The sequence below is a fragment of the Oncorhynchus gorbuscha genome, linkage group LG15, assembly GCF_021184085.1.
Source record: "Oncorhynchus gorbuscha isolate QuinsamMale2020 ecotype Even-year linkage group LG15, OgorEven_v1.0, whole genome shotgun sequence".
NCBI lineage: Eukaryota > Metazoa > Chordata > Actinopteri > Salmoniformes > Salmonidae > Oncorhynchus > Oncorhynchus gorbuscha.
The window spans coordinates 56,484,645-56,507,728 of NC_060187.1; the positions used below are offsets into that span (position 1 = coordinate 56,484,645).

At 44.0% G+C, this 23,084-nt stretch overlaps 1 protein-coding gene across 3 annotated transcripts in view; it reads right to left on the bottom strand.

Moving 5' to 3' along the window:
• The window catches only part of LOC123997534 (zinc finger protein 236-like), a 108,669-nt gene that overhangs the window by 24,116 nt on the left and 61,469 nt on the right, over positions 1-23,084 (bottom strand). For 2 of the 3 annotated variants that reach the window (XM_046301877.1, XM_046301876.1), the window contains 4 exons: positions 13,401-13,577; positions 12,116-12,404; positions 5,010-5,113; positions 1,830-2,228 (listed from right to left, as the gene is read on the bottom strand). In XM_046301877.1, the coding sequence (XP_046157833.1) occupies positions 1,830-2,228; positions 5,010-5,113; positions 12,116-12,404; positions 13,401-13,577 (969 nt within the window). The remainder of the gene's footprint in view (positions 1-1,829; positions 2,229-5,009; positions 5,114-12,115; positions 12,405-13,400; positions 13,578-23,084) is intronic. The other variant, XM_046301878.1, reaches the window with a different exon arrangement.

The window sequence follows — 23,084 nt, forward strand, 5'->3', positions numbered from 1 at the left end:
CTAGGGGCCTACATGAGAGAGAGAGAGAGAGAGAGAGAGAGAGAGAGAGAGAGAGAGAGAGAGAGAGACAGAGAGAGAGAGAGAGAGAGACAGAGAGAGAGAGAGAGACAGAGAGAGAGAGAGAGACAGAGAGAGAGAGAGAGACAGAGAGAGAGAGAGAGAGAGAGAGAGAGACAGAGAGAGAGACAGAGAGAGAGACAGAGAGAGAGACAGAGAGAGAGACAGAGAGAGAGACAGAGAGAGAGACAGAGAGACAGAGAGAGAGAGAGAGAGAGAGAGAGAGAGAGAGAGAGAGAGAGAGAGAGAGAGAGAGAGAGAGAGAGAGAGAGAGAAGAGAGAGAGAGAGAGAGAGAGAGAGAGAGAGAGAGAGAGAGAGAGAGAGAGAGAGAGAGAGAGAGAGACTGCCAGGAGCCCCCCGAGTTGTGTGCCAGCAATGAGCACGGTGCGTGGAAGCCATTTCTAAGTCATTTCGAAGCCCTACTAGATTCTCGAACAGCGCTGTGAGGGGAATTCATTTCATGGCTGCTTTTTTGGATGGCTTCCCCCTCGCCGCCAGTTTGAACAAACAACAGATTAGAGGTGAAGTGAGCCAGAGTTCAGTCAAAACATTTCAACTCTTAAGTGTTGATGCTTTTCAGACTCCACAAATGTTGCTTCAGACTCCTTATTTCATCCGAGTCTGTAGATCTAACTAACAGATACGTCATACTGTAGTTGAAGCCGAGAATGTCTTAATAAATTGGATTGAACAAATATTTATTTTCCATGAGATGGGAAACTTGTCTTTGACATGAGGCTCATGTGACAGTACAACTTTAGACCGTCCCCTCGGCCATAACCTGGCGCGAACCAGGGACCCTCTGCACACATCAACAACAGTCACCCACGAAGCATCGTTATCCATCGCTCCACAAAAGCCGCGGCCCTCGCAGAGCAAGGGGAACTACTACTTCAAGGTCTCAGAGCAAGTGACGTCACTGATTGAAACGCTATTTAGCGGACACCGCTAACTAAGCTAGCCGTTTCACATCCGTTACACTCACACGAGGAAAACTACAGGAAAAGTGCTTTTAAATATTTGCAGAACATTGGTCTTGCTTTTGAACCAGGCGTGAAAGACTTTGCCTGGCTACCTAGACTCCTTGCTCCAGCCAAATACTACACCACGCCCATGGACGTTAGTATCTTCTCCACAATGAGTCTGGATCGGAGTGCCTCCTCGACCCCTCATGAATTGAAACACATTCGGGGACGTCTTATTGGTCCAGAAACCAATGGGTTGGGCCAGAGCCAGAACACAAGTGGGTAAAGCGTCAGTTTGGAAAATTGCCATTGGCGTTGATACTCTGATTGGTTAGAGACGATCCGTGCCCCTCTTCACCACATACAATTTCAATGATGGCAGTCATCAGCTCTTCCTTGGCTGGCTACTGAGAACAGACTGTACTTGGACTCTCCTCTCAGTCTCAAACTATGGTTTGAATGTAGACTAGGTTAGGGCGGACTGTTCAGGTGAAATATGGTTGCTGTGCTGAGCAGCACTTGGGTGCATGCTTCATGTCAATAGTGGAAGGGGTGAGCTAGGCTTGCATAGGGTAATAAGTATTGGCAATACGAATTAAATAATTATGTGTTTGTGGCAATGGACGGTTGTGCGAATGTGTGTGTGTGTGTATGTGCCAGGGTTGCGGTGAATTCCACCTAAACTCAAGTCAGGAATTGAATTGTATTAATGCATTTTATGGAGAGGAACCCATGTTCAATTCAATATATTCATTGAATTGGAATGTACCCCCAACCCTGATGTGAGTGAGTGAGTGGGCCCTTACCGGACATAGAGGTAGGCAGGATAGCCTGGCCCACCAGGCCTTGCTGCAGCAAGTTCTGGTCAAACTGGCCTGTGAGGACCTGGTTGGCTGGGAGGTAGATGTTATGGTCTGTGGTGGTAGCCTGGAGCAGGCCCACAGGGTGGAGGATCTCTGGGTTAGCCGGGTGCTGCTGGTTCTGGTTACTTCTGGATGATGCCGCTCGCTTGGCCTTCCGACCCTCTGAGTTGGGCCGGTAGTGACACTGGATGTGGGTCTTGCGGTGGCCTGAGGTGCGGAAGCGGAGCTCGCAGAAGGGGCATTTGAAGGGCTTGGAGCCTGTGTGGAGACGCATGTGGACTTTCAGACTCCCTTTGGTGGAAAAGGATGTGTTGCACATGTGACAGTTGAACAGCTTCTGACCTGCAGGGGGAGAACAACAGAATGATAGCATTGTTAACGGTAGGTTTCTTCTTGTTTTCCCCTATAGTATGTAGCCCTAACGGGGATTTACTGTGTACCACTGATTCTCATTATTTAACATAGTGGTAGGTTTGGCAACAATGTGACTGAGGTCTGGGATCGAGTGAGGGCCACCAGGGGTTTGTTTGGAGTGGGGGTTGGGTGTTAGGTCCAACCTAGGTGCTGGGTGCTTGACCCTATCCCCTCCTCTCTTCTCCAGACCATTTCCAGAGACCTTCTCCCTTACCTCACCTCGCTCATCAACTCATCCCTGACCGCTGGCTACGTCCCTTCTGTCTTCAAGAGAGCGAGAGTTGCACCCCTTCTGAAAAAACCTACACTCGATCCCTCCGATGTCAACAACTACATACCAGTATCCCTTCTTTCTTTTCTCTCCAAAACTCCTGAACGCGCCGTCCTTGGCCAGCTCTCCCGCTATCTCTCTCTGAATGACCTTCTTGATCCAAATCAGTCAGGTTTCAAGACTAGTCATTCAACTGAGACTGCTCTTCTCTGTATCACGGAGGCGCTCCGCACTGCTAAAGCTAACTCTCTCTCCTCTGCTCTCATCCTTCTAGACCTATCGGCTGCCTTCGATACTGTGAACCATCAGATCCTCCTCTCCCCCCTCTCCGAGTTGGGCATCTCCGGCGCGGCCCACGCTTGGATTGCGTCCTACCTGACAGGTCGCTCCTACCAGGTGGCGTGGCGAGAATCTGTCTCCTCACCACGCGCTCTCACCACTGGTGTCCCCCAGGGCTCTGTTCTAGGCCCTCTCCTATTCTCGCTATACACCAAGTCACTTGGCTCTGTCATAACCTCACATGGTCTCTCCTATCATTGCTATGCAGACGGCACACAATTAATCTTCTCCTTTCCCCCTTCTGATGACCAGGTGGCGAATCGCATCTCTGCATGTCTGGCAGACATATCAGTGTGGATGACGGATCACCACCTCAAGCTGAACCTCGGCAAGACGGAGCTGCTCTTCCTCCCGGGAAGGACTGCCCGTTCCATGATCTCGCCATCACGGTTGACAACTCCATTGTGTCCTCCTCCCAGAGCGCTAAGAACCTTGGCGTGATCCTGGACAACACCCTGTCGTTCTCAACTAACATCAAGGCGGTGGCCCGTTCCTGTAGGTTCATGCTCTACAACATTCGCAGAGTACGACCCTGCCTCACACAGGAAGCGGCGCAGGTCCTAATCCAGGCACTTGTCATCTCCCGTCTGGATTACTGCAACTCGCTGTTGGCTGGGCTCCCTGCCTGTGCCATTAAACCCCTACAACTCATCCAGAACGCCGCAGCCCGTCTGGTGTTCAACCTTCCCAAGTTCTCTCACGTCACCCCGCTCCTCCGCTCTCTCCACTGGCTTTCAGTTGAAGCTCGCATCCGCTACAAGACCATGGTGCTTGCCTACGGAGCTGTGAGGGGAACGGCACCTCAGTACCTCCAGGCTCTGATCAGGCCCTACACCCAAACAAGGGCACTGCGTTCATCCACCTCTGGCCTGCTCGCCTCCCTACCACTGAGGAAGTACAGTTCCCGCTCAGCCCAGTCAAAACTGTTCGCTGCTCTGGCCCCCCAATGGTGGAACAAACTCCCTCACGACGCCAGGACAGCGGAGTCAATCACCACCTTCCGGAGACACCTGATACCCCACCTCTTTAAGGAATACCTAGGATAGGATAAGTAATCCTTCTCACCCCCCCTTTAAGATTTAGATGCACTATTGTAAAGTGACTGTTCTACTGGATGTCATAAGGTGAATGCACCAATTTGTAAGTCGCTCTGGATAAGAGCGTCTGCTAAATGACTTAAATGTATGTAAATGTAAAATGTGTATTGTGACTCTAGATTGATGTGAACCAATACAAATATATATATTCTCAAAACACTTTTGCCAATGATGTCCTGAAACAGAGTTTGAATGTCATTGTTCTATTGATGAACGTTTGGCACCTCCGTTCTGACAAGACACCGTTTCCTCGATTTCTCCCCTAGAGTACCAATGAAACGAGTCACTTTTCTAATCACTGCAGTTCCAAAATTTAATTCAGACGTCCCTACAGAGAATACTGATCCACAGCTCTTCAACAATAACTTGGGACTATTAGGCCTGCTTAGCAAATGTCTGGGCCATCTCATTAATCAGGGAGAATGAGTGTGTCTGCTCCAGGGTCAGAGTGTCAAACCACAGTAATTACCAAAAGAGAACAAGGTGTGAGGAGATATCTCCTAATATCCCTTGAATAACAAAACTTTTCTGCTGCCATCTTGCGCCGGCGATCAAACCTACAACTCCGTCCCATAAATCACCGGGCACAATTACTCCCCACTGCGCCGTTAGATGATAAGACATGCAAATGAGGCCGATTTAAATATTGTTTATAACAAATTAGGACTACGTGTCCAAGAATTTATAAACTCTGGTTTTTGAGTAAGGACCCGCTTTCACTGCATTTACTGATTGATTTACATAATGTAACTCTTAAATCATGGATCAAAGTGCACTCTACACCCACAGAGTTGGACCATACTGAGAACATATTGCAGCTAATGTAGCAACAACCCTAACATCACTTAAACTAATTAACAGGGACAGACCAGCCTACGCTACTCCCACGGTGGCATTTGAACCAACGTTCCCCTCCTACAGTGTTTCCTCTGATCCCCCCCATCTGATCAGATGGAGTGGAAGTACACGCTGTGTACTACACGCTGTGTACTGCACGCTGACCTGTGTGGGTCTTTATGTGGCAGTCCAGGGTGGACTTCACGGTGAAGTTCTTCCCACACTCGTCACACTTGTAAGGACGCTCTCCTGTGTGGATCCGGATATGTCTAGAGAGAGCGAGGAGGGAAGGAGAGAAAGAGCGAGTGAGAAAGTTACTCATGAACATTCCTGTTAGAATGGAGAGCGTGTCAAGGGAACGCTTTAGGTTAAGTTTCAGAGTCTAAGAATTAATTAAAAGAAGTTAAATTAAAAGAAGATGAATTAAAAGAAGGTTCACATTCTTTTCATTAAAAAAATACAGTGTAACACACAATGCATTTATCACCTGTGGCCATTCTGATGTTTTCCTATTTTCATTTTGCATGCTTTGCGCTTACCAAGGTTCCCAGGAAATTAAATCAAACCTGAATGTCATCTCTCCTGAATTTGAATCTGCAAGTTTCAGGCACAAGGCCACTGACTCAGCAAAATTGTTAGTTTACTCCCTCTCATAACCTGAGCAGGGATACGTTATTTTTATATTATGACATTCTTTTTGCTGACAAAGCAGAACGTTTTCTATTAGAATGGGTAGCTTGTCGGGGTAACTTGTCTTTGTCAAAAACATGTCAGCTTTATTGTTTTGATAAAAGAGCACCATGAAATGAAGTGAATACATCTTTGTTGCAGCCATCTCCGGGGTGTTGCTGTCATTTCTCCTTGTTTTCGGGTAGGCTTAGTGACTCCATAATTATATTAGGCTACTTTTGAAGATCGTCCGAAATGAAAAGCTAAGCCTATCCCATAAATACTTCAATATGTCCTTGAGTTATGGCTGGGGGGGGGGGGGGGGGTGTTCAACGAAGCCATAATGATCATTACTTAAGATCTGACAAGCTCATTACTTAATATCTTAATACCCCAATCTAATATTCCTCGCCATTAATTGCAACCGAACTTTTATGGTCCAGTATAACCGATTCTCATTAGCAGAACATTTTATGCTCGGATTGCAATGAATGATGGACCAAAATTTCACTAACTAAAAGTTACTGCTCCAAAACACTGCACTAAAGAAATGAGCCGTTGATATGGCACCTCTGTCCATTTCATAGCAGTATTTTCTCTTCTTCTTACAAGATGACTCCATAAACCGATGGGACAATTCCAGCTGTCAAACTAGATTCTGCCTCTCCTCACTCAGCTCCGCTCTGTGATTGCTACGCCCATGATATATGCCCCATTGATTTTTGAAGAACATCACATGCTTCATGAGCTTAGTTCAACTGTCGAACGCCAACAGAAAGCAACATTAACATTGTTTTATTCCAATGTTTGTAAACACAAAAAAACACTGTATAGCCTCAAAACATGATTTAAAATATGCATGTGCAATATACATAGCCAGTCCTTGCATCCAAACATCTTTCTTTGAATTTGAAAGTGGTTACATTTCTCCAGCCTCATCGCTCAGCAGTTTTACCCAAACAGCGAAGGGGGACCGCTGTGTCATTGTTTCAACTGCAGATTGACGCTTTAAGAACCATTTCGCCTGTCACGCACTGTTCACACACCGGTGCAACACTAGTGCCAAACAAGAGGGAAATGAAGAGGGAAACAACTCATTTCTCCAGCGTCTGACGATGACAATCGTTCACAGGGGAGATTATTATTCTTTTTTGGCTGTTTAGCAGCTTGTTTGGCGGTGATCTGATGAATGAACTCCCCAGTAAACACGTGTGTGTGTATTGGCAGGTGATAAGCACCCCAATAACACGAACCCTGTCAGCCAGCCTGTGAGTGCTGTGGGCTGTGTTAATAACTTCAGATAGGGTCTATTGTGGAGCCCCTCTCAGAGCAGAGGTCTGCAGTAGAAACTGTTGTAGTGACTGGGAGGAGGGCTCTTCTTCTGGGAGAGAGGTTGGGTCAGGGCTGCAGTTTGGAGCCTGTTCAGGGCCCTGTAATTGGGATCTCTGTAGTGGAGGGCTCTTCTGGGATATAGGATGGGCGTGGGGGGGGGGGGGGGGGGGGGGGGCAATGAGCTGGGCATTGCTCTTTGAGAGGTCCAGGAGGAGAGGGCGGCTGGAACGACAAGGTAACTCTTCAACCGCTGGGAAAGACAATCATGACAGAATAATGAGAAGGAGAGAGAGAGTGAGAGAGGTGGAGATGGACGTAGAGGTGGACTCACGGGCTGGACTTCACCTGAACATGAGAGGAGCCCCTCTCAAAGAGCTCAGAGAGGTGGGGGAAACATCAACCCCAAGAGCAAGATATTCAGATACGCTGAGAGAGTCAGAGTCGCTCAGAGTCAGAGCATGAGGGGGAATAGGACCAGGGCCTAAACAAACACCTGCCATGTCTATTTCAGCAGCCACGTTGTCGGTTGGTCAGGGCTCCACAGTGCAAGCATTTTTCAATGCTAGAGTTTGCTTCAACTGCTAGCGAAGACACATTTAAAAAATAAAATAAATTATATATATATATATATATACATACACACTGCTCAAAAAATAAAAGGGAACACTTAAACAACACAATGTAACTCCAAGTCAATCACACTTCTGTGAAATCAAACTGTCCACTTAGGAAGCAACACTGATTGACAATGCATTTCACATGCTGTTGTGCAAATGGAATAGACAACAGGTGGAAATTATAGGCAATTAGCAAGACACCCCCAATAAAGGAGTGGTTCTGCAGGTGGTAACCACAGACTACTTCTCAGTTCCTAGATGGAGTCCACAACCCACACAAGTGGCTCAGGTAGTGCAGCTCATCCAGGATGGCACATCAATACGAACTGTGGCAAGTAGGTTTGCTGTGTCTGTCAGCGTAGTGTCCAGAGCATGGAGGCGCTACCAGGAGACAGGCCAGTATATCAGCAGACGTGGAGGAGGCCGTAGGAGGGCAACAACCCAGCAGCAGGACCGCTACCTCCGCCTTTGTGCAAGGAGGAGCAGGAGGAGCACTGCCAGAGCCCTGCAAAATGACCTCCAGCAGGCCACAAATGTGCATGTGTCTGCTCAAACGGTCAGAAACAGACTCCATGAGGGTGGTACGAGGGCCCGACGTCCACAGATGGGGGTTGTGCTTACAGCCCAACACCGTGCAGGATGTTTGGCATTTGCCAGAGAACACCAAGATTGGCAAATTCGCCACTGGCGCCCTGTGCTCTTCACAGATAAAAGCAGGTTCACACTGAACACGTGACAGACGTGACAGAGTCTGGAGACGCCGTGGAGAACGTTCTGCTGCCTGCAACATCCTCCAGCATGACCGGTTTGGCGGTGGGTCAGTCATGGTGTGGGGTGGCATTTCTTTGGGGGGCCGAACAGCCCTCCATGTGCTCGCCAGGATCCTCCTAATGCAAGACAATGCTAGACCTCTTGTGGCTGGAGTGTGTCAGCATTTCCTGCAAGAGGAAGGCATTGATGCTATGGACTGGCCTGCCCGTTCCCCAGACCTGAATCCAATTGAGCACATCTGGGACATCATGTCTCGCTCCATCCACCAACGCCACATTGCACCAGACTGTCCAGGAGTTGGCGGATGCTTTAGTCCAGGTCTGGGAGGAGATCCCTCAGGAGACCATCCGCAACCTCATCAGGAGCATGCCCAGGCATTGTAGGGAGGTCATACAAGCACGTGGAGGCCAAACACACTACTGAGCCTCATTTTGACTTGTTTTAAGGACATTACATCAGCCTGTAGTGTAGGTTTTCCACTTTAATTTTGAGTGTGACTCCAAATTCAGACGTCCATGGGTTGATAAATTTAATTTCCATTGATTATTTGTGTGTGATTTTGTTGTCAGCACATTCAACTATGTAAAGAAAAAAGTATTTAATAAGAATATTTCATTCATTCAGATCTAGGATGTGTTATTTTAGTGTTCCCTTTATTTTTTTGAGCAGTGTGTATATATAATATAATATATATATATATTATATATATATATATATATATATCTCCTTTATTTAACCAGGTAAGCTAGTTGAGAGCAAGTTCTCATTTACAACTGCCACCTGGCCAAGATAAAGCAGAGCGACACAAACAACAACACAGAGTTCCACATGGAATAAACAAGCGTACAGTCAATAACACAATAGAAAAAAAGAAAGTCTATATAGAGTGAGTAGATGATGATGTGCAAGTAGAAATACTGGTATGCAAAAGAGCAGAAAAGTAAATAAAAACAATATGGGGATGAGGTAGGTAAATTGGGTGGGCTATTTACAGATGGACTATGTACAGCTGCAGCGATCGGTTAACTGCTCAGATAGCTGATGTTTAAAGTTAGTGAGGGAAAAGTGAGGGAAATATAAGTCTCCAGCTTCGCTGATTTTTGCATTTCGTTCCAGTCATTGGCAGCAGAGAACTGGAAGAAAAGGCGGCCAAAGGAGGTGTTGGCTTTGGGGATGACCAGTGAGATACACCTGCTGGAGCGCGTGCTACAGGTGGGTGTTGTTATCGTGACCAGTGGGTGGGTGCTGCTATGGTGACCAGTGAGCTGAGATAAGGCGGAGCTTTACCTAGCATAGACTTATAGATGACCTGGAGCCAGTGGGTCTGGCGACGAATATGTAGCGAGGGCCAGCCAACTAGAGCATACAGGCCGCAGTGGTGGGTAGTAAAAGGGGTTTTGGTGACAAAATGGATGGCACTGTGATAGACTGCATCCAATTTCCTGAGTAGTGTTGGAGGCTATTTTGTAAATGACATCGCCGAAGTCGAGGATCGGTAGGATAGTCAGTTTTACGAGGGTATGTTTGGCAGCGTGAGTGAAGGAGGCTTTTTTTGCGAAATAGGAAGCCGATTCTAGATTAAATTTTAGATTGGAGATGTTTAATGAGTCTGGAAGGAGAGTTTACAGTCTAGCCAGACACCTAGGTATTTGTAGTTGTCCACATATTCTAATTCAGAACAGTCCAGAGCAGTGATGCTAGTCTGGCGGGCGGGTGCAGGCAGCGAACGGTTGAAAAGCATGTATTTGGTTTTCCTAGCATTTAAGAGCAGTTGGAGGCCACGGAAGGAGTGTTGTATGGCATTGAAGCTTGTTTGGAGGTTAGTTAACACAGTGTTCAAAGAAGGGCCAGATGTATACAGAATGGTGTCGTCTGCATGCAGTCATTTGAGAAACCAAGGCTGTTGAGTCTGACGATAAGAATATGGTGATTGACATAGTCGAAAGCCTTGGCCAGGTCGATGAAGATGGCTGCACAGTACTGTCTTTTATCGATGGCGGTTATGATATTGTTTAGTACCTTGAGCGTGGCTGAGGTGCACCCGTAACCAGCTCGAAAACCGGATTGCACAGCGGAGAAGGTAAGGATCGAAATGGTCAGTGATCTGTTTATTAACTTGGCTTTCGAAGACTATAGAAAGGCAGGGTAGGATGGATATAGGTCTATAATAGTTAGGGTCTAGTGTGTCACCCCCTTTGAAGAGGGGGATGACTGCGGCAGATTTAGATATTTAGGGATCTCGGACGATACGAAAGTGGTTGAACAGACTGGTAATAGGGGTTGCAACAATGGCGGTGGAATATTTTAGAAAGAGAGGGTCCAGATTGTCTAGCCCAGCTGATTTGTACGGGTCCAGGTTTTACAGCTCTTTCAGAACATCTGCTATCTGGATTTGGGTGAAGGAGAAGCTGGGGAGGCTTGGGCAAGTAGCTGGGGCGGGTGCGGAGCTGTTGGCGTAGCAAGGAGGAAAGCATGGCCAGCCGTAGAGAAATGCTTATTGAAATTCTCGATTATCGTAGATTTAGCCTCAGGGCAGTGGACCTAGCCTCAGTGCAGTGGCCAGCTGGAAGGAGTTGCTATTATTCTCCATGGACTTTACAGTGTCCCAAAACTTTTTGGAGTTAGAGCTACAGGATACAAATTTCTGTTTGAAAAAGCTAGCCTTTGCTTTCCTGGCTGACTGTGTATTGGTTACTGGCTTCCCTGAAAAGTTGCACATCGTGGGGACTATTTGATGCTAGGGCAGTACGCCACAGGATGTTTTTGTGCTGGTCGAGGGCAGTCAGGTCTGGAGTGAACCAAGGGCTATATCTGTTCTTAGTTCTACATTTTTTGAAAGAGGCATGCTTATTTAAGATGTTGAGGAAATTCCTTTTAAAGAACAACTAGAGCGGCATGACTACCATGGTTACCATGGTAACCTACCTCCCTTAAAGGAAAAATCCACCCAAAACCACTAATTCCTATAATTTACAGTGTTAATTAACAATATTATGTGAGAACAATATTTTTGTGAACAAATGTTATATTTTATCGTTATAATAAGGTTAGTACCAACATGTGAAAATGGATGTGGAAACATGGAAATCTGTTCAGCATGTGAAGTAGCTAGTTAGTGCAGTTTGTTTTGGCAATTTTACAGCTATCAATTTAGAAGTCCATGTTCAACCTGCAGTCTGACATTCACAACAGCACCATGCAATGCACCCTGAACTGAAGAGGCAGACAAACAGGAGAAATGTGCTAGACCCTCTCTTCAATTACACATTTCTCCAGGTAGGAATATCGCAAAAATATGATCAATGGCTCAATCGAAGACAAGCTCTCGCGTTTTGACATCGGACAGTATTTAAATCTGACATGTATGACAGGTGTTTTTGTGATCTAAAAGTCATATTCCTATTAACTTCCAATGTAGTGAGATGCTTCATACCAGCCAAATTTCTGCCTGCTTGAACAGCGATAGCTCAGATACACATGAAAAGACCCAGGGAATCGATAGAACATCGCTCAAAATGGGTGAATCTTTCCTTTAAAGGGGCAGCTGAATTTTTTTGTCTCATCTGTGATATTTTGATTACTTGAAATAGCATTGGGAAATATACCACATCACTTCTTACTAGTAAAACATTTCTTATTTTAGAGGCATCTCCTCTGTTTTGGGGGGGAAGGTTTTGGTGTAATTGTGGAGAAAAAACATTGTGGCTAGTTAAAATGAGTGGCTGGTCAATTTTTTAATCTACCTGCCACAGAATGGCTGGCGGAACAAAACGTTAGTTTCAGGCCCTGAATAGGACAGAGAAAGTAGATGAAGAGAGAGTGAGAAAGAGCATATAAGAGAGTACAGGACAGAGGGAGACAGTTCTCCGACACTCAGCTCACCTGACGAGGTCGCTGGGCTTCTTGAAGCTCTTGGGGCAGAAGTTACAGCAGTTGGCGAACTTAGGCTCAGTCTCCAGCTCCACCGCTTTGTCCTTGATCTCGCTGATGCGGTCGCGCTCCGCCGCCGACTGGGCCAGCACCTTCTCCGACACTGACGCCTCGTCACCAGGGTCATTCTTGGCCAGCTCCTCCGCCTGCTCCTCGGTGAAGGTTATGATGTTGGCCCGGTTCCTTTTCATCATGGTCTGCTCACCCTCCTCTTCCTCCTCACCATCCTCATCCTCCAGCCCTGCGAGGGGAGAGACACATAGGAGGAAACGATTCACATGCTTCTTGAGTGTCAATCAACATCACGCCCACAACTCGAACTCAGACCTGGGTCCATTTCAGATGCATTTCAAATAATTGCTGCTTGTCAATTGTGCATGGTGATCTTAGGCTTGTGCGCGGCTGCTCGGCCATGGAAACCCATCTCATGAAGCACCCGACAAACAGTTATTGTGCGGATGTTGCGTTCAGAGGCAGTTTGGAACTCGGTAGTGAGGACAGACTATTTTTACGCGCTTCAGCGGTCCCGTTCTGTGAGCAGATGTGGCCTACCACTTCGCGGCTGAGCCGTTGTTGCTCCTAGACGTTTCCACTTCACAATAACAGCACTTCCAGTTCACCGGGGCAGCTCCAGCAGCACAGAAATTTGACAAACTGACTTGTTGGAAAGGTGGCATCCTATGACAGCGCCACGTTTAAAGTAACTGAACTCTTCAGTAAGGCCCCTCTAATGATAATGTTAATCTATGGAGATTTTATACACCTGTCAACTAAGGGTGTGGCTGAAATAGTCAAATCCCCTAATTTTAAGGATTTTTTTTAAAGGATTTTGTAAATACTACATCTCTGTACTTATATAATTAAATGGGACATTGACCAATATGGCTGCCATTATCAACAAAATCTAGAGCTAAACAGATCTATGACACTAGCCGCTCTAAATAAAAATTGTATTGGTCACATACACATATTTAGCAGATGTAGTGGGTGGGTGTAGCGAAATGCTTGTATAGTATATATCTCTATGGCTATGTCCCAAATTCCTCTCATTCCTTCCTAAGTGTGCACTTGTTCACTTCCCTTCACTGATTTGGAAGGAAATGACTGGTATAAGAAATATCATAGAAACTCCTACTAGCCTCCACCAATCCAATGCTTTTAGATTTGTGGGAAGTAGTGAACGAATGCATACTTTAGGAGAAAGGAGATATTATTGGGACGCAGCCTATGTCTGTACCTCTGTCCACTTCGGCGTGGTCCTTCTTCAAGTGCTTCCTATACAGCACATTGTTGCGGAAGCTGTCCTCACACATGTGACACTTGTAGGGCTTCAGGTGGACAACCATGTGGCGGTTCAGACTGCCGTTGGTGGTGAAGGATGTGTCACACATGTTACACTTATAGGCCTTCACTCCTAGGAGCGGGAGCAAAGGAGACGGAGATATAAATAACCATATGTTTCATCAGTGTATTGACCAATAAGGTTTAGCTTTCCCCAGAGGTGGAAAAAGTACCCCAATGTCATACTTGAGTAAAAGTAAAGATACCTTCAGAGTAAAATACTCCTTGAGTAAAAGTCTAAAAGTATTTGGTTTTAAATATAAGCATCAAAAGTCAACGTAATTGCAAAAAATATACTTATGTATCAAAAGTATTCCTTATATTAAGCAAACAGTAAGATTTCTTGTTTTTTAATTTATTTAAGGATAGTCAGGGGATAATTTTACAAACAAAGCATTTGTGTTTAGTGAGTCTGCCAGATTATAGGCAGTAGGGCTACCAGGGATGTTCTCTTGACAAGTGTGTGAATTGGACCAATTTCCTGTATTGCTAAGCATTCAAAATGTAACGAGTACTTTTGGGTGTCAGGGAAAATGTATGTAGTAAAAAGCACATTTTCTTTAGGAATGTGTTGGAGTAAAAGCAAAAGATTGAAACAGTCAAGGAAAGTACAGATACCCCGACTCCCGAGTGGCGCAGCGGTCTAAGACACTGCATCACAGTGCTAGAGGCTTCACTACAGACCCAGACTCTATCCCGGGCTGTATCACAATCAGCTGCGATCGGGAGTCTAATAGGGCAGCACACAATTGACCCAGCGTCGTCCCGGTTCGGGGAGGGATTGGCCGGGGGGGCTTAATTGTAATCATTGAGCTTTAGTGACTCCTTGTGGCGGGCCGGGCACCTGAATGCTGACCTCGGTCGTCAGTTGAAAGTTGCTTCCTCTGACACATCGGTGCGGCTGGATTCCGGGTTAAGCGGGCGGGTGTTAAGAAGCGCGGTTTGGCGGGTCATGTTTTGGAGGACGCATGACTCGACCTTCGCATCCCGAGCCATTTGAGGAGTTGCAGCAATGAGAAAAGATCGAAATTGTGGATAAAAGTACAGATTCCCCCCCAAAAACTACTTAAGTAGTACAGTTGAAGTCAGAAGTTTAAATACACTTAGGTTGGAGTCATTAAAACTCGATTTCAAACATCCCACAAATTTCTTGATAACAAACTATAGTTTTGGAAACTCGAGTTAGGAGTAATTTCTCCAACAATTGTTTACAGACAGATAATTTCACTTATAATTCACTGTATCACAATTCCAGTGGGTCAGAAGTTTACATACACTAAGGTGACTGTGCCTTTTAAACAGCTTGGAAAATTCCAGAAAATTATGTAGTGGATTTCGAAGCTTCTGATAGGCTAATTGATATCATTTGAGTCAATTGGAGGTGTACCTGTGGATATATTTCAAGGCCTACCTTCAAACTGTGGAGTGCCTCTTTGCTTGACATAATAGGAGAATCAAAAGAAATCAGCCAACACCTTAGAATAAAGATTGTAGACCTCCACAAGTCTGGTTCATCCTTGGGAGCAATTTCAAAATGCCTGAAGGTACCACGTTCATCTGTACAAACAATAGTACGCAAGTATAAACACCATGGGACCACGCAGCCGTCATACCGCTCAGGAAGGAGACGCGTTCTGTCTCCTAGAGATGAATGTAATTTGGTGTGAAAAGTGCAAATCAATCGCAGAACAACAGCAAAGGACCTTGTGAAGATGCTGGAGGAAACAGGTACAAAAGTACCCATATCAACCGTAAAACGAGTCCTATATCGACATAACCTGAAAGGCCGCTCAGCAAGGAAGAAGCCACTGCTCCAAAACCACCATAAAAAAGCCAGACAACGGTTTGCAACTGCACATGGGGACAAAGATTGTACTTTTTGGAGGAATGTCCTCTGGTCTGATAATGACCATAATGACCATCGTTATGTTTGGAGGAAAAAGAGGGAGGCTTGCTGCACGAGGGACTGGTGAACTTCACAAAATAGATGGCTTCATGAGGAGGGGAAATTATGGGGATATATTGAAGCAACATCTCAAGATATCAGTCAGGAAGTTAAAGCTGGTCGCAAATGGTTCTTCCAAATGGACAATGACCCCAAGCATACTTCCAAAGTTGTGGCAAAATGGCTTAAGGACAACAAAGTTAAGGTATTGGAGTGGCCATCACAAAGCCCTGACCTCAATCCTATAGAAAAATTGTGGGCAAAACTGAAAAAGTGTGTGCGAGCAAGGAGGCCTAAAAACCTGACTCAGTTACACCAGCTCTGTCAGGAGTAATGGGCCACAATTCACCCAACGTATTGTGGGAAGCTTGTGGAAGGCTACATTTGACCCAAGTTAAACAATTTAAAGGCAATGCAAACAAATACTGATAGAGTATGTAAACTTCTGACAGACTGGGAATGTAAATAAAGAAATAAAAGCTGAATTAAATCATTCTCTACTATTATTCCTAGGAACGCGAAGCCACTTTAAACAATGCTACCTAATATAATGTTTACATACCCTACATTATTCATCTCATATGTATATACTGTACTCTATATCATCTACTGCATCCTTATGTAATACATGTATCACTAGCCACTTTAACTATGCCACTTTGTTTACATACTCATCTCATATGTATATACTGCACTCAATACCATCTACTGTATCTTGCCTATGCCGCTCTGTACCATCACTCATTCATATTTCTTTATGTACATATAATCTTTATCCCCTTACACTTGTGTGTATAAGGTAGTAGTTTTGGAATTGTTAGCTAGATTACTTGTTGGTTATTACTGCATTGTCGGAACGAGAAGCACAAGCATTTCGCTACACTCGCACTAACATCTGCTAACCATGTGTATGTGACAAATAAAATTGGATTTGATTTCTGACATTTCACATTCTTAAAATAAAGTGGTGATCCTAACTGACCTAAGATGGAGAATTTTTACTAGGATTAAATGTCAGGAGTTGTGAAAAACTGAGTTTAAATGTATTTGGCTAAGGTGTATGTAAACTTCCGACTTCAACTGACTTTTAAGGGATTTTTACTTAAGTACTTTACACCATTGGGTTTCCCAAAGCATTTGTGGCTATAATATTGTCATTTTCTCCACAACCCAGCTGCACAGCCAAGAGAGAGAAACAATTATGAGATCTATATTTGCCTGTCATAAGTGAATTAACAGAATTCGTCAAATTAAGCACTTTGCTGTCCTGCGAGAGGCATGAGTCTGGGTCGGCCAGATAAAAAGCATGCTATTTTAACTACAGTGGCAAGAAAATGTATGTGAACTCTGGAATTATCTGGATTTCTGCATAGATTAGTCATAAAAATGCCAAACAGTCTGCTTAAACTAATAACAAATAAATTATTATATTTTTCTTGAATACCATAATTTAAACATTCACAGTGTAGGAAGGTAAAAGTAGGTGAATCCCTAGGCTAATGACTTCTCCAAAAGCTTATTGGAGTCAGGAGTCACCTAACCTGGAGTACAGTCGTTGCCTAAAGTTTTGAGAATGACACAAATATTAATTTTCAAAGTCTGCTGCCTCAGTTTGTACGATGGCAATTTGCATATACTCCAGAATGTTATGAAGAGTGAGCAGATGAATTGCAATGAACCTCTCTAGGCTAGGGGGCGGTATTATCACGTCCAGGTGAAAAGCGTGCCCAAAGTAAACTGCCTGCTACTCAGGCCCAGCAGCTAGGATATGCATATTAGTAGATTTGGATAGAAATCACTCTGAAGTTTCAAAAATTGTTTGAATGATTTCTGTGAGTATAACAGAACTTATTTGGCAGGCGAAACCCCGAAAACAAACCATCCAGGAAAAAAAACATTTGAGGTCACTTTCTTTTCAATGAGTTTTCTATGGGGATCTGGATTTCTAAGGCACTTGCTTGCAGTTCCTATCGCTTACACTGGATGTCAACAGTCTTTCGAAATTGGTTGATGTTTTTCCTTTGTGTAATGAAGAAGTAGCCCTGTCCAGAACAAGGGTCGAGTGAAATGTACTGTTAGAGGTGTGTGACATAAAAGCACCCCTCACTTTGTTTTCTTCCAGTATTGAACACAGTTTATCCCGTCTTAAATTTGATTGATTATTTACGTTACAAAATACCAAAAGTTGAATTTGGAAAGTTGTTTGAAATGTTTGGACAAAGATTACCGGTAACTTATGAGATATTTTGTAGCCATGTTGCGAGAGTTGGAACAGGTGTTTTTCTGGATCAAACGCGCCAAATAAATGGACATTTTGGATATATAACGACGGAATTAATCGAACAAAAGGATAATTTGTGATATTTATTGGACATACAGTGGGGCAAAAAAGAATTTAGTCAGCCACCAATTGCGCAAGTTCTCCCACTTAAAAAGACGAGGCCTGTCATTTTCATCATAGGTACACTTCAACTATGATAGACAAAATGAGAAGAAAAAAAATATAAAAAATCACATTGTAGGATTTTTTATGAATTTATTTGCAAATTATGGTGGAAAATAAGTATTTGGTCAATAACAAAAGTTTCCCAATACTTTGTTATATACCCTTTGTTGTCAATGACAGAGGTCAAACGTTTTCTGTAAGTCTTCACAAGGTTTTCACACACTGTTGCTGGTATTTTGGCCCATTCCTCCATGCAGATCTCCTCTAGAGCAGTGGTGTTTTGGGGCTGTTGCTGGGCAACACAGACTTTCAACTCCCTCCAAAGATTTTCGATGGGGTTGAGATCTGGAGACTGGCTAGGCCACACCAGGACCTTGAAATGCTTCTTATGAAGCCACTCCTTCGTTTCCCGGGCGGTGTGTTTGGGATCATTGTCATGCTGAAAGACCCAGCCACGTTTCATCTTCAATGCCCTTGCTGATGGAAGGAGGTTTTCACTCAAAATCTCACGATACATGGCCCCATTCATTCTTTCCTTTACACGGATCAGTCGTCCAGGTCCCTTTGCAGAAAAACAGCCCCAAAGCATGATGTTTCCACCCCCATGCTTCACAGTAGGTATGGTGTTCTTTGGATGAAACTCAGCATTCTTTGTCCTCCAAACACGACGAGTTGAGTTTTTACCAAAACGTTATATTTTGGTTTCATCTGACCATATGACATTCTCATAATCTTCTTCTGGATCATCCAAATGCTCTCTGACAAAACTTCACATGGGCCTGGACATGTACTGGCTTAAGCAGGGGGACACGTCTGGCACTGCAGGATTTGAGTCCCTGGCGGCGTAGTGTGTTACTGATGGTAGACTTTGTTACTTTGGTCCCAGCTCTCTGCAGGTCATTCACTAGGTCCCCCTGTGTGGTTCTGGGATTTCTGCTCACCGTTCTTGTGGTCCTTTTGACCCCACGGGGTGAGATCTTGCGTGGAGCCCCAGATCGAGGGAGATTATCAGTGGTCTTGTGTGTCTTCCATTTCCTAATAATTGCTCCCACAGTTGATTTCTTCAAACCAAGCTACTTACCTATTGCAGATTCAGTCTTCCCAGCCTGGTGCAGGTCTACAATTTTGTTTCTGGTGTCCTTTGACAGCTCTTTGGTCTTGGCCATAGTGGAATTTGGAGTGTGACTGTTTGAGGTTGTGGACAGGTGTATTTTATACTGATAACAAGTTCAAACAGGTGCCATTAATACAGGTAACGAGTGGAGGACAGAGGAGCCTCTTAAAGAAGAAGTTACAGGTCTGTGAGAGCCAGAAATCTTGCTTGTTTGTAGGTGACCAAATACTTATTTTCCTCCATAATTTGCAAATAAATTCATAAAAAATCCTACAATGTGATCTTCTGGATTTTCTTTTCTCATTTTGTCTGTCATAGTTGAAGTGTACTTATGATGACAATTACAGGCTTCTCTCATATTTTTAAGTGGGAGAACTTGCACAATTGGTGGCTAACTAAATACTTTTTTGCCCCCACTGTATTGAGAGTGCCAACAGAAGAAGCTGGTCAAAGGTAAGGCATGAATTATATTATTATTTCAGAGTTTCGTGTCGTGCCTGGTGGGTTGAATTATGATTGTCTGTGTTTGTTTGGTGGGGTGCTATCCTCAGAAATTCGCATGGATTGCTTTCACTGTAAAGCCTTTCTGACACATTGGCTGGATTAACAACAAGTGTCGCTTTAATTTGGTGTATTGCATGTGTGATTTCATGAAAGTTTAATATTTATAGTAATTTAATTTGAATTTGGCGCTCTGCCATTTCACCGGATGTTGTCAAATCGATTCCGATAAAGGAAGTTTTAATTGCAAAGTCCCTCTTTGCCATGCAAATATGCTGAATCCCCCAAAAAACATTTACACTGCATTTCAGCCCTGCCACAAAAGGACCAGCTGACATGTCAGTGATTCTCTCGTTAACACAGGTGTGAGTGTTGACGAGGACAAGGCTGGAGATCACTGTCATGCTGACCGAATTCGAATAACAGACTAGAAGCTTCAAAAGGAGGATGGTGCTGGGAATCATTGTTCTTCCTCTGTCAATCATGGTTACATGAAAGGAAACACAAGCCGTCATCATTGCTTTGCACAAAAAGGGCTTCACGGGCAAGGATATTGCTGCCAGTAAGATTGCACCTAAATCAACCATTTATCGGATCACCAAGAACTTCAAGGAGAGCGGTTCATTTGTTGTGAAGAAGGCTTCAGGGCGCCCAAGAAAGTCCAGCAAGCGCCAGGACCATCTCCTAAAGTTTATTCAGCTGCGGGATCGTTGCACCACCAGTACAGAGCTTGCTCAGGAATAGCAACAGGCAGGTGTGAGTGCATCTGCACTCGAGGTCGACCGATTACTCGGAATGGCCGATTAATTAGGGCCGATTTCAAGTTTTCATAACAATCAGAAATCGGTATTTTTGTACACCGATTCGGCAGATTTATTTTACACACCTTTATTTAATCTTTATTTAACTAGGCAAGTCAGTTAAGAACACATTCTTATTTTCAATGATGGCCTCGGAACGGTGGGTTAACTGCCTCGTTCAGGGGCAGAATGACAGATTTTCACCTTGTCAGCTCGGGGATTCAATCTTGCAACCTTACAGTTAACTAGTCCAACACTCTAACCACCTGCCTCTCATTGCACTCCACGAGGAGACTGCCTGTTACGCGAACGCAGTAAGCCAAGTTGCTAGCTAGCATTAAACTTATCTTATAAAAATCAATCAATCATAATCACTAGTTAACTATACATGGTTGATGATATTATTAGTTTATCTAGCGTGTCCTGCGTTGCACGTAATCGATGCGAATCGTTGCACCAATGTGTACCTAACCATGAACATCAATGCCTTTCTTAAAATCAATACACAGAAGTATATATGTTTTAAACCTGTATATTTAGCTAAAAGAAATCCAGGTTGGCAGGCAATATTAACCAGGTGAAATTGTGTCACTTCTCTTGCATTCATTGCACGCAGTCAGTGTATATGCAACAGTTTGGGTCGCCTAATTTGCCAGAATTTTACGTAATTACGACATAACATTGAAGGTTGTGCAATGTAACAGGAATATTTAGACTAATGGATGCCACCCCTTAGATAAAATACGGAACGGTTCCGTATTTCACTGAAAGAATAAACATTTTGTTTTCGAGATGATAGTTTCTGGATTCAACCATATTAATGACTTAAGGCTCGTATTTCTGTGTGTTATTATGTTATAACTAAGTCTATGATTTGATAGAGCAGTCTGACTGAGCGGTGGAAGGCAGCAGCAGGCTCGTAAGCATTCATTCAAACAGCACTTTCGTGTGTTTTGCCAGCAGCTCTTCGTTGTGCGTCAAGCATTGCACTGTTTATGACTTCAAGCCTATCAACTCCCGAGATTAGGCTGGTGTAACCGATGTGAAATGGCTAAGCTAGTTAGTGGGGTGCGCGCTAATAGCGTTTCAAACGTCACTCGCTCTGGGACTCTGCATGGGTAACGCTGCTTCGAGGGTGGCTGTTGTCGTTGTGTTCCTGGTTCGAGCGTAGGGAGGAGCGAGGAGAGGGATGGAAGCTATACTGTTACACTGGCAATACTAAAGTGCCTATAAGAACATCCAATAGTTAAAGGTTAACGAAATACAAATGGTATAGAGAGAAATAGTCCTATAATTCCTATAATAACTACAACCTAAAACTTCTTACCTGGGAATATTGAAGACTCATGTTAAAAGGAACAACCAGCTTTCATATGTTCTCATGTTCTGAGCAAGGAACTTAAACGTTAGCTTTCTTACATGGCACATATTGCACTTTTACTTTCTTCTCCAACACTTTGTTTTTGCATTATTTAAACCAAATTGAACATGTTTCATTATTTATTTGAGGCTAAATTGATTTTTTTTAAATGTATTACATTAAGTTAAAATAAGTGTTCATAAGTGTTCATTCAGCATTGTTGTAATTGTCATTATTATTACAAATACATTATTTTTAAAATATATTTTTTATATGATTATTTATTTATTTTTTAAATCTGCCGATTAATTAGTATCAGCTTTTTTTTGGTCATCCAATAATCGGTATCGGTGTTGAAAAATCATAGACGGTCGACCTCTAATCTGCACACACAGTGAGGCGAAGACTTTTGGAGGATGGCCCGGTGTCAAGCAGGGCAGCAAAGAAGCCACTTCTCTCCAGGAAAAACATCAGGGACAGAGTGACATTCTGCAAACGGTACAGGGATTGGACTGCTGAGGACTGGGGTAAAGTCATTTTCTCTGATGAATCCGCTTTCTGATTGTCTGGGGCATCTGGAAAAAAGCTTGTACGAAGAAGACAAGGTGAGCGCTACTATCAGTCCTGTGTCATGCCAACAGTAAAGCATCCTGAAACCATTCATGTGTGGGGTTGCTTATCAGCCAAGGGAGTGGGCTCACTCACAATTTTGCCTAAGAACACAGCCATGAATAAAGAATGGTACCAACACATCCTCCGAGAGCAACTTCTCCCAACCATCCAGGAACGGTTTGGTGACGAACAATGCCTTTTCCAGCATGATGGAGCACCTTGCCATAAGGCAAAAGTGATAACTAAGTAGCTCGGGGAACAAAACATCGATATTTTGGGTCCATGGCCATGAAACTCCCCAGACCTTAATCCCATTGAGAACTTGTGGTCAATCCTCAAAAGGCAAGTGGACAAACAAAACCCCACAAATTCTGACAAACTCCAAGGATTGATTATGCAAGAACGGGCTGCCATCAGTCAGGATGTGGCCCAGAAGTTAATTGACAGCATGCCAAGGCGGATTGCAGAAGTCTTGAAAAAGAAGGGTCAACACTGCAAATATTGACTCTTTGCATCACCTGCATGTAATTGTCAATAAAAGCCTTTGACACTTATGAAATGCTTGTAATTATACTTCAGTATTCCATAGTAACATCTGAAAAAAATATCTAAAGACACTGAAGCAGCAAACTTTGTGAAAATTAATATTTGTGTCATTCTCAAAACTTTTGGCCACGACTGTACAATCATTGAGATGAGATTGGAGATGTTGGTTAGAGCTGCCCTGCCCTATAAAAAAACAACATTTGAGTTTGCTATTCAACAAGAAGCATTGCCTGATGTGAACCATGCCTCAAACAAA